We start from the raw sequence: 12,868 nt of genomic DNA on the forward strand, positions 1-12,868 counted from the left end.
AGTATTCATGTTAGTAGAATGTCTTCTATTTGTGTTAAGATGCCTGCCTTGTTTTTATCAATTAGACTGTCAGTCTCTCCTCTTTCTTTCATTTTTCATATAGACCTGAATCAACCTTTCTTCACCTCCAGGTCGTAACACGTAAACTGCACACCCCTGTTGCACCAACACATCCAGTTATTAGGCTGCCCCGGCTGAACTGATTCTCTTCTTTGATAAGTCTGAAGATTTGTGCTACTGCTGTTCTGACGTTACTGAGAGGCAGGGGAGGCAATCTTGGTGATTCCCACCAGACTGGTGTGAGGATAGGAATGCCTCAATAACACAAAGTGATTTCCCCCTCTTCTTGTTTCAGGTTCAATGAATCCAAATGACTTCCTGAGGGAGGCACAGATGATGAAGGGCCTAAGACATCCCAAGCTTATCCAGCTGTATGCTGTCTGTACTCTAGAAGATCCAATTTATATTATTACAGAGTTGATGAGACACGGAAGTCTGCAAGAATATCTCCAAAGTAAGCTAAAGACAATAAAAGGGGGAGAAAAGAGGAATTTAGTTTAGCTGGTCCTATAAACATCAATTTAGTAAGCCTTCTGTAACCCAAAGAATATTTACTATGTGTATATCTGTGAGAACAAATGTCTTAACATTGAATGGCTCAACTACTATTTAATAGGATGTACACTGTGTACTCAAAGGGAGGAAAATGTTTATGTAGTGGAAGAGCAAATTGTTCACAACAGACATATTAGAGTACTTAAATGTAATATGGGAAATTAAAGAATGGATGTTTTTCATGATGCTTTATTTCTTACACTAATTGAACATTTTCAGTCATGGACAAATATTTTCTATGGTGTAGAATTTGGGGACATGGAATACTTTTGGGAAAGGAAGAGAGATGTATCCTATCTTTTCCTTCTTTGCCAGTTTTGATAACATTGTACTTGTTGGTATTTAAAATACTTCCACTGCCAGGCAACATTGGAATTTTCAGACTAAAAAGCAGAAATATACTATTGCTTTATTTCTACATGTGTTTCCTATAGTCATAGAACACTGAAGGGCATTGTGAAATTTTGATGGTTATTACAAATGAATAATTTAACAAATAACAACACAGTATAATAAGCATTAAAATGAGATGCTCAAAGAAGTTGAGATCAAGTACTGAGAGAATAATTCATGCTTTAAAAATAGACTTTTTTTCTATAATTTCTCAAAATGTCAAGGTAGGATTAATAGGATGTATAGAGGTAAAGGGAGGTGAGAATGATGGAACAAAGATTTCAGAAAGAAAAGAGTATTCTCTGATTTTAGGGTGACTTGTGAAGCCAGTAATATTAAATTACAAACAACATAAGAAGAGCAAAGAACATTCTGTTAAAGACAAAAATATGCATAGCTCCCTTGCACAAAGATATCAAATTTAATAGTATCAGCATGTGTTACCCACCATAGAAAGACTAACTTTGGCTACTGAGCCCTTCTGTTTTCTTTCCATGACAAAGTGCAAATGTGACCTTGCATAATATCTAATAAAAAAGCTTTATAAAGTGGTCACTTATAGTATACACATTATTAAATCTAATAGACAATTCCCATTCTTCAGACCTATCAGCATCATTTAACTCAATGGACATTCTATCCTCCTGGAAACACTTCCTTCATTTGGCTTCTAGGAGACTTCACTCAATAGCATTTCCTCCTTCCTTTCTTGCTGTTTCTTTTCAATCTATGTTATTTCTCTCATCTCCCAGACTTCTCAATATCTTGGAATTCTCCAGAACAATTTGTAACATCATCAGTTCTTTTGTTAATCTCATCCAATCTCATTGTTAAATTGTTTGTCTTGACAGTTCCCTAAATTTTATTCTTTCCTTACTTCAGAATTATATATCCCATTGTCTTAATTAATTTCTCCACTTGGGAGCAGTCTTCTTCAGAATAATAGTCTATGTAGGTATGCTGGCGAAACAAAAAGTCTCCAAAGCTCAGTCAGTTTAACAGAACGACGGTGTATTTCTTGCTCACGCTACGTGTGCAAAATAGATTGGCTGGTGGCTCAGCTCTTTGGATCACCCTGTCAGGAGAAGGGGATGAGAATAATCTCACTCTGGTTCTTAAGCTTCTGACCAGAAGTGACCGTTCCCTTTCCCTTTGGACAAATCGAGTCAAAGGATAGGGAAGTAGAATCCTCTGAAGTACTTGAATGTAGAAAAAAATTAAATCTTTGGGAGCAGCCCTAATTTCTGCTACATATGTTTTATTAGTGATGCGGAAAATGTCGGACTCCGGGAAGCAGCCGCTTGCCGCCTCCCCGTAGCTCCGCATCTCCGTGGCCCAGCGCTGCTCCTGGCCAGTTGGAGGGCACGCTGCTGGGGCCGCCCCCGAGTGACGGAATGCCCCAGGCCCACGTGCCACTGCCGCTTCTGGTCATGCTGCTTGCGTGATCATGATTGCGTAATTTTTGAATCCCACTGTTTTTGATTGGATGTTAAAGCTTGTTGGTGATTGGATGTTAAAGCTTGATGTTGATTAGATGTTAAAGCTTGTAGTTGATTGGATGCTTCTTGAGCCCTACCAAGGGTATAAAAGCAGGAGCAGAAGGGCAGAAAGGGGAGAACAGCGGAAGACACAAAGAGAGCTGTAATACCAGGTGTGCTGAGTCTGCTGTACAAGAAAAAAGGCTGTTCTCTGACTCTTCGTGTGCCGCTTGGTTCTTTCCCCGGTCAAATCAATAAGAGCTGTAACAAAAGCTGTGTCGCTAGCTGTACACACTGCCGCAACATTAGAAATCTCAAAATGACATGCCCCGAACTGCTCTTGTACTCTTTCCCAGTAATCTGCTATTCTTGCCATCTTTCTTTCTTTGATCATGTCAGCATTTAGGCATGATACCTTGGAGACATCTCTACTTCTTCTCTTATACCATTTCTAACCAAACAGCAAAATCCCATTGGCTTGCCTTCCAAATATTTTCAAGATTTTGCCTCTTCTCAATGCTCCTACTCTGATCCAGGCCATTATAGCCTCTCTCCTGGATTCTGCAGTAGCTCCTGACTGGTCTCCCTCTTTTGGTTCTTGTCTTGTTCAGTCTCTTCTCAATACAACAACTAGAGAGATCCAGTTAAAATGTAAATTAGAGTATGTCCATCCTCAGCTAAAAACTTGCCATGACTCCCACTGGTTCTTAACTGTGTAACTCACTAAACCCTATGTCACCTGGCCCTCCATTCCCTCTTGGGTTTCATCCCCTAAAACTTACCCTTGGTCACTCTGTGTCAGCCACACTGGCTCTCTTTGCCATTCCTCCTACCCTCCAGGCATGCTTTTGCCTCAAGCCCTTTGTACTTGCTGTTTCCTCTGCCTGATTTCTTTCATTTTTAATGACACCTATCCACATGTTTACTTCTTGTTTCCCCACAAATCTTTACTCAGATGCGTCTATCTTGAATCTTTCACTGGTCACCCTCTAAATACTAAAATTTAATCTCCTTCTACTGACTCTTAGTATTCCTTTTCCCTGCTTTTTGTTTTCTCTTCTTAGCTGTTAATCATCGTATACTATATGATTTATTTATTTAGCTTATTTTTAGTTTCTTTTAAATACAATTCCATGAAGACAGATTTTTCTTTGTTTTAGTGCTAGAACAATGTCTGGCATGTAGAAGGTGTGAACGTAATTATGTGTTTACTGACCTAATACATAGGTTAAGTTGGAACCATCCTCAACCTAATAAGATTGGGTCGGAGTCAAGGTTGTTTTGAGACTCTTGATATCAGCTTGAAAAGATCCAAATAGTATGTGGAAAACTTCTGGGGCATTGAGGATTTCTTGTTGATGTGGTTTACTCAGGGCTAAGTACAAACCCTGTCATTTTCTGGGTTAGGCCATCAGGGTCAAGTTTATTAAGGCCTTTCTTTGTGAGGATACTTAGCAGCCAGGAAGAATAATGAAGATATGCTCACTAAAGAAAATTCCTTCCCAATCAAGAGGTTGTAAATTCAACAAAGTGACCCTAAAATGAACCTACCACCCTTCAGCAATCAATCAGGATAACTATTATTAAGCAGAATGATTCTTGAGTAATGAATGTAATTGAAAATATTTTCTTGCTGTAGATGTAAATTGTCACAGGTTTGTGAACATTTGTATCAGTTTTGATATGTGGTGGTTGTAGTAGAACTGTGCTCTGAGGTTTACTTAGGCAGTTCCTAGGCTACTGTACCCTTCAGGATAGGAAATGTATATTACTCAATTTCCTCCAATATTGTGCCTGCCAGCGAAAACCTCTTTCTCTCCACTGTAATAGGATTAGATGTTGTATTTGATAGTTGAAATAACACACATATTTTTCTATATAACTGTCTTTGTAGTCCCTAAGCATGGCTGAATTTTTTTATAATAAATTTCTCCAAAATGGGAGAAGCCTGTCAAAAAACTTTAGCATTGAGGGTAATTGATGACAGGTATTTCTTGCTGAAATTTAAGAAGGATAAATATCTGCAAGTGTGTTTTTTAGTTTAGTTGGGCTTCCCCACCCCAATAAATGTTATAAAGCATCTAATATATGTCAGGCATTTAGGTACTCTTTAAAGAGCAGCAAACATTTTCTATTTTTATAAATCTAGTCCTAAAATGTTGTTCATCATTCTCATGGACAGTTCATTTAAGTGGACTGAAGTAGACAGGAATATTTTCATTGATATATCTTTTAACTGGATGTAACTGTGTAACTATTTGCTGTATGAATAGAAGTCTCTCCATTATCTGTGATTAGGAATCCAGAAGCAGTGTGGCTGAGTGGTCTAGTTCAGGGCCTCTTCTAAGGCCACAGTCAGGGTGGCAGCAGGTGCCCCAGTCACCTGAGGGCTCTAGTGGAGATGGATCTACTTCCAACTCACTCGTATGAGTGTTTCCTCCTATACTGTTGGATTGAGGAAATCAGTTCCTTGCTGGCTATTGGCTGCAGGATGCCGTGTATTCCCTGATACATGGACTTTCCATAGGGCAGCTTGCAACATAGCAGCTTGCTTCATTAGACTAAGCAAGCAAGCGAACAACAGGGTAGAGTGTGTCAGTAAGATGATGTCAGAAGCTTTTATAACTTGATCTTGGAAGTGATACTCCATCGCGTTTGCCATGTTCTGTTTCTTCAATCTGAATCACTAGGTCCAGAACACACTCAGTGGAAGGGGCTTTTGCAAGGGCACGCATATCAGGAGGCAGGGATTGCTGGGAGGCACTTGAGTTGCTGTCTTCCACATAGTTTATGGTTAGTCACCAGCTTGTCTTAATTTCATACATTTATTTTCCTATGGAGTGAATTTGATATCAAAAGGCATAGCTATTTTGGTCACGATAGCAGCAATGCTTTGCTATTATGCTATACGCTGAATTATATTTTATTTTCATGCATACATCTTGTTTTAGACTGAATAATTAATGTCAACTACTATAACATACAATTCAAACTCTCTAAGAATTAACACAGAAAATAGACATTTTTAATATGAGTCAGCCTGCTCTTTTAGGTGGCTTTTTTAAAATGGGTGACAGAGGGATTTAGACACATGTGGGCCTACTATTTTACAGTTCATCCCTTTAGCCACAAATATGTGGGAGGTTTTAAGGTCAGGCCTGTAACTGATGTATATAATTTCTGCACACATTGCGTTGTCCGGAACTAGTGATGTGGTCCAACTTGACTGCAAAGGAAGATGGAAAATTAGTTTTCTATATGTGCCCATGGAGAAAAGAAAGGACAAAAGGATTGAAGAGCAGTTAGTTTTGCCCCACATCTTGTTGAAATATACTGCTTGCCTTAAAAACAGATATATAGGCCAGGCGCGGTGGCTCACGCCTGTAATCCTAGTACTCTGGGAGGCCGAGGCGAGTGGATTGCTCGAGGTCAGGAGTTCGAAACCAGCCTGAGCAAGAGTGAGACCCTGTCTCTACTATAAATAGAAAGAAATTAATTGGCCTACTAACATATATAGAATTATGTATTAGCCAGGCATGGTGGCACATGCTTGTAGTCCCAGCTACTCGGGAGGCTGAGGCAGGATTGCTCGAGCCCAGCAGTTTGAGGTTGCTGTGAGCTGGGCTGATGCCATGGCACTCACTTTAGCCTGGGAAACAAAGCGAGACTCTGTCTCAAAAAAAACCCCAAAAACCAAAAAACAGATATATATGTACACATAGATATACATACGGTACTTAAGTCTTTCCTATTTAAAAATTCCTTTGACTCTATTTTATTTTTTATTGGAAAACTAGCATATATGTCAAAAGCACATAAATCATACTGTGCAGTTTAATATGCAATTATAAAGTGAACAAGTAAACGACTGGGCAGCCACTGCCCAGATCAAGAGTTAGAACATGGCCAGCACCCCAGAAACCCTTTGAATACTCCATCAATCACAATCCCTCACTATCTTGAATTTTATGATAATTGCTTTTTCTTGACTTTACATTTACCTCTAGTGCATCCTTCTTGTCTTCTGTTCTTGGCTAGGGTTTTGGAATTTGCTATCTCCTCTTGCTGTCCTCACATCTTGAACTTCCATTCAGCCCTCAACTCCTTATGCTCTATGTCCTACTCTTCCTGTCACTGAGATCACCAATGACTCCCTAAGTTTTAGATTTAACAAGTATCTTTTAGTTGTTATCTTACTGCACTTATTTGTGGTATTAGACTATGATGGTGACTTTCTTTTTCTCAAACCATTTGACCTGTTACAATGTTCTCTACCTTCCCCCTGCCTTTTATTCTTCTGGCTGATTTTTCTCAGTTTTCTTGCAGGTTTATCTTCTTCTGCCACATCCTGTATATTGGTGTTTTTCATGATTCTGTAATATTTTAGCAATCTCATCCACTTTTAATGTTTTAACTCCCACTCATAAACTATACCTGTTAAATCTCTATCTCTAGCTGCATATTCTCCCCTGACCTCCAAGACCCATGTGTTTGTCTTCTCTCAGGCATTTCCACATGAGTAATCCATATGTATCTTAACATGTATCTTAACAAGTCCCATATGGTTTCATTTCAATTAGGGAGGAACAATGATAACAATAGCTAGGATGAATGGGTTCTCTCTAGGTACCAGGTTTTGAGTGCTTTACATGTCTTAACTAATTTTAATGCTCATTTTAACAACCAATAAAATGAGTACTGTTCTCATTCTACAGATGAGGAGACTGAGACGTGATAGTGTTAAGCTTCTTGCCCAAGGTAACAAACAAATATGAGATATGGCTTGATCTAGAGTCTGGCACTCTTGCTTCAACTACGAGTCTTCCTGGTGCCTGTACTACAGCTGCCTCTCAGATCAGGACTTGGGTCTAAGACTCCTGACCGTGAATCCAATGGACTTTACATAATAGTACTTGGCTTATTCAGGCAGGGACAATAATAGTTTGGATTTATGTGAGATTTTAATTCTCCAGAAATCTGAAGACATCTACCAATAGTATGGCAGCTAAATGCTACCCAAGAATGGCTTCAAAAAGCCACTACAAAATAACAATGGCCCCCTCTATTAATGATTAAACTGAACCTACTACATAAATGCCCTGTATTTAGTCATAGAGAATGAGCCATAGGAGAAATTCTGCCTATTAAAGGTATGTCCATGGCCAGAGATGAGCAACCTATTTTAAGAATAACAGATTAAGAAATGGAAATTTAAAAAAAGTATCAAGCTTAGTGGTACAAATGTTAAATACATTTTATAACTACTGACAGACCCTATATTTTTTTTAATGAGCAAGTTTTTAAGACCAATAAGATGGAAGAATGAGAACTTTTCACTGGCTCAGCCATGCACATTGGTACTGTTTTATAGGCTCAATGACTAAAACAAACCACATAATGTTCAAAAGAAATTCAGGAGCAACTAAGTAATAATTTCCATGAACAGCTGACTCAGTGACATGTGATATTGAAAAATGGCAGTAACCAGATTCTTTCAGATAATTGTAGCCATGTTTGGATCATGTGATGCCTTTGTTCCTTTCTCTGTGTAACAGTCATTCAGGGAAGAGAGAGGGCTGTAGCCTTGGAATGTGTTTAGACTATGAAAAATTTTACCTTATTAACCCATTATGGCAAATGAAATTGTATCCATTACATTTTTTGCTCAACAGATCAGTGCCATTGGACTTAATTTCACTGGTAGCTCATTCATCAACAGTCTCAGAATTCACTTTAATAGTTCAAATGTTCTTCAAAGTAAATATCTTATTTTCTCTCATTGCTTAGATGATGCTGGGTCAAAAATCCATCTAACTCAGCAGGTAGACATGGCTGCACAGGTTGCCTCTGGAATGGCCTATCTGGAGTCCCAGAACTATATCCACAGAGATCTGGCTGCCAGAAATGTCCTCGTTGGTGAACATAATATCTACAAAGTAGCAGATTTTGGACTTGCAAGAGTTTTTAAGGTGGATTTGGTTTTGTTTTAATTCATTTTTGTAATAAGTCAAAAACTTAACAGACTAGTAGACCAATAGATTTGCTGTTATTCTGTAAAACAATGTTTTTCCAAGTTCTGTGGTCTATAGACCACCTCAGTGGCCCAAGACCTTATGGACAAACTGCCTGTCCATTCCTATTTCTTCACTAAGGGAAAATAAGCAGAGAAAACAATGACTAACCAGATTGAAAAGTATGTAATTAAGTTTGTAGTTGAACGAATGAGTTGTTTCTCAGTATCAGTAGCCTTTCTTTGTTTGCTTCTATTTCCTTTACAAAAAAAAAAGTACACTTTGTACAGTGTTATCCTACCCACCACTGCTCCCTTTATGCCAGAATAATCTGCATGCTGCCACAGTTCTTTGGCAGTCATTGGATTTTCCATTTTTCCTCCCATTTTGTGACTCAGTCCAAAAGACATTGATATAGGAGATATAGGATTAGGTGTTTTTCTCTGAATTTAATTTTAAATTTCCGCATTGTACCTTAAAAATTTGGATGTTGGGACATGAAGCACAATAAATAATGATTATCTTGATCCTCATGAATTCATCATTTTCTCTTTTTGTAAATTAATTAGAATCAAAGTGAGTTGATATATTAATGTAAATCATGTGGATCCTACTTTTCAGGTATTAGCAAGTGGTTACATGGTAATTATCAAAGTCAGTGGCTCTTCAATACCAGCAGTAAATCAAAAAACAGACAGGTTTTGCTTCCATTTTTTAATTCATTCAAGACCAGATGTGAAGTCTGAATCATCATGTATGAATTCTCCCATATGTAGTAGAATGTGCCTTCCAGTACTATTCTTAGCACATATTAAGCCTTCAAATAATATTTTGTTAATGACTTCCCATAGATTTTTAAGTCTTGTATGCCAGATTCAGAATTTGCTACTGTAATTATCAATTGAACTAAGCTCATTTTGTATCTTTTCCCTCTAAATTTTAATGTGAAGCAGGTTATAAATGAATGAGTGCAGTAGCAAAAAAAAAAAAAAATCCCTTTAACTTGGCTTGATTCCTTAATGCATTAGCAGGTAGATAATGAAGACATTTATGAATCTAAACACGAAATAAAGCTGCCGGTGAAGTGGACTGCACCTGAAGCCATTCTTGCTAAACAATTCAGCATTAAGTCCGATGTGTGGTCATTTGGAATTCTTCTTTATGAAATCATTACTTATGGCAAAATGCCTTATAGTGGTGAGTAATTAATTCTAAAGTGGGCCTTTTTGCTGCAGGTCACTTACTTAGGTGTGACTTTAACTGCTTTGCCCAGACTTAGAGGGCAGAGTTATGAGGCTGACCACACCATGTACCCATGGGAGCTTGATAGATAAAATTTGATGGTGATAATTTGCATTAATGAGGTGGTTTATTGCTTCTCTCTTCTTTGCTATTGAATTGCAGTCTTATAGACATTACTTGCCATAGGATTTAGTTTTATCTCCGCAACCTGGAAAGGGGATAGTAGACCTCATAGCTTTGCCAAGGAAATTGATTTGCTTTGTAACCTAGAGTGTAAGTGTCTTTGAATTTAAGACTCTGGTCTTTAATTTTTTGTTGTTGTTGTATTTATTCTATATTTTTTAGGTATGACAGGTGCTCAGGTGCTCCAGCTGTTGGGTCAAAACTATAGACTCCCACAACCATCTAACTGTCCACAGCAATTCTACAACATCATGTTGGAGTGCTGGAAAGCAGAGCCTGAGGAACGACCAACATTTGAGATACTGCAATGGAAACTTGAGGACTATTTTGAAACAGACTATTCATAATCAGATGCAAATAACTTCATAAGATGAACACAAAGGAAAAATATTAAATAATGAAGTAGCAAAAAAAATTGAATAATCAGTCCAGAAACACAATCTTATTGATCAACTATGAAATCAGTTTATCTTGACATATGAAAGTGATAGGGTAAATTTGGCCAGGTGTTATAAAAATGATCTGTGCATTTTATTGACTGGGAAACACTATAGGACAGTCTAAGATGATATATCATTTTCTCACTGCCTGGTAAAATTAAGCACACTAAACAAAGTTATTTTTCTTTTTAAGAGATGCTCACATTTCTATTTATTGTTTGAAATGCCGATCAAGAGAATCAACAGATGATAGTCAGTTTTTACTCAGTGACTGTTGTAGCATTTTCCTGTTTACTGATTACAGTGGTTATTCATTATTCCTCGGATTGCTGAATCCCATCAGGCTATTATTATGAAGGAATTTGATTGCTTTGGTGCACAGCAGGACCTGTGCTTTGAGATTTCTTTTCTCTTTTAAAATATCCTGTAACTACAATGATGGCAAAGCCATGTTAAATGACTTGATTGTACTTGGAGTAATTGCACATATTTTTTTCCTATGCATAAAAAAATGAAACAGCTGTTGAGAAAACGAATTAAAATCTTTCTCATTTTGTAGAAGGAAATGATGGAATTTTTTCTATACCTCAGTATGTGTCATCTGAGAATCATCTACATTAGTGTTAATCCCTTAATGTTGAGAATCAGGTTGCAAAGCTGATGAGTTATCACCTATGGAAATATGTGGAAAACATCTAATAGCCTACAAAGCCTGATAAATAGGTATCAAATAGTTTAGAAAAATGAGAGGAGGGCAATAGAATTGCTATGGCCTAGGGCTTCTGAACAATTAAAAAAAAAAAGTACCTTTAGACATATAGGCCAGAGTTTTAAATGAACCATAAAAACGGTCAAGCTCTATTTCAGAACTTTCAGAACTAGAGGCTAGGAATAATGTCTGAACTTGGTTATGAAACTATATTTTTTGTCTGGTAGGGTAGAGGTTTTTACTCATCTTAAATTTGCATTAACCTTTGTAACAACATTACTATCTTCTGAAGCAATGGGTGTATAAAATTCTCTGCCTCATTAGATGACTAGGGGGACTTCTCCAAGGTGGTTTCAAAATCAAATATATATTCAAAGATCTTCTGATATAAAGCATTCTGAATGAAAGCCATGAGAAAACAGGATATTTTGAATATATTCTTTTATCTGTCTTTAAAAGAGAAGAACCTATCTAAATAGTTACAGAAACCCAAACTCAAAGTGGATTAAGTAACAAATAAATCTGCAAACTCTTTTAACTGGGAGGTTGGGAGGGCTCCAGGCACAATACCATCAGCAGTTCAATGATGTCAATAAAGGCCCAAGTCCTTTCCAACTTTGGCCTCTGCCATCAGCATTGCCCTCATTTCCAGGGTAACAGATGGCTGTCATTTGCAAAACTGGGGCTCCTTGTTCTAGCAGGAGAAAATGGGAAACCTCTTTCCCAAACTTGGATAAAAATTATTTTTATTTTCATGTTCAGGCAAACTTGGGTCATCATATGCCAGCCCTGGACCAATAATAGACTTAATGTGAATGCTATGTGCTAATTGGCTTAGAATAAGTTCTGAGACTGAAGCTGAGACTATGATTACCTTCCTCAGAAACAGGTTAAGAGGCTGGCTTTTCTGAATAAAATTAGAGAATATTAGATGCTGCATAGGTGTCCAGTGAGGAGAAAAATCCTTTGAGATGAATTAACTGTTAGATTTTATCAATCTATGTACCTGTTTATTCATCTATTTGATATTTATCAGTCTATCCATCCATCCATCCGTCATCATCATCTCAATCCCCTCTTCTCTCTCTCTTGCTTTTTCTTTCTCTGTCTCTCTATATATGTTTATATATATACATATATATATACACACACACACACATATATGTATATGTGGCAGGTAGGTGTGTGCATGTACACTTTTCTGAATACCTTGCACTAATATAGGTCATGTAGAGCTAAAGATTATGAAACCACTCGATTCCTTTATTAGCAGAAAATATTTGTAAGATAAGATCAACACTGAACTTCTTAATCAGTTGACTGTGAATAATACAACTTTAATTATTTATTTAAAGTCATCTAGTCTAATGTAAGCAAGGAGCAAATTATAAATAACCAATTAGTAAAAATTAAAAGAAAATAGTTTATTTTTTAAAGTTCATTTCTTTGTGTTCAATTCTGCTTGGGCATATATAGGAATGAATGGAAATTTTCCCATTTCCATTGTGCATATTCAACTACTATATAATTTGTCTCTTTGTAGTAGCTAATAACAATAAATTTTTTAGTAAGATCAGATTTTAAAATATAAAAGGAAGGTTATCCTTTCCTGTTTTAATGCTACATGAAACCCGTTTAACTTACTGTGTTTGATTCTTAGGGACATTTATGTTCAAGGTTCTGTCAAAGCAATCCATTATTCTTGTTTTTACCTGATGGATCATGGAGAAAAATAATGGATTCGGTTATGAGAAGCAGTAATAGATTTTTTTTAAGCTGACATAAATTTCTCTCCCT

General features: G+C 37.1%; 1 protein-coding gene across 2 annotated transcripts in view; it reads left to right on the forward strand.

Moving 5' to 3' along the window:
* The window catches only part of FRK (fyn related Src family tyrosine kinase), a 90,260-nt gene extending 78,034 nt beyond the window's left edge, over positions 1-12,226 (forward strand). Inside the window, exons 5-8 of one of the 2 annotated variants that reach the window (XM_012753228.2) lie at positions 356-514; positions 8,274-8,455; positions 9,529-9,694; positions 10,085-12,226. In XM_012753228.2, the coding sequence (XP_012608682.1) occupies positions 356-514; positions 8,274-8,455; positions 9,529-9,694; positions 10,085-10,269 (692 nt within the window). In that variant the 3' untranslated portion in view covers positions 10,270-12,226. Of the gene's footprint in view, positions 1-355; positions 515-8,273; positions 8,456-9,525; positions 9,695-10,084 lie in introns of both variants that reach the window. The other variant, XM_012753227.2, reaches the window with a different exon arrangement.
* The last annotated feature ends 642 nt before the right edge of the window (positions 12,227-12,868 follow it).

This window comes from Microcebus murinus, chromosome 5 (assembly GCF_040939455.1).
Source record: "Microcebus murinus isolate Inina chromosome 5, M.murinus_Inina_mat1.0, whole genome shotgun sequence".
Classification (NCBI taxonomy): domain Eukaryota; kingdom Metazoa; phylum Chordata; class Mammalia; order Primates; family Cheirogaleidae; genus Microcebus; species Microcebus murinus.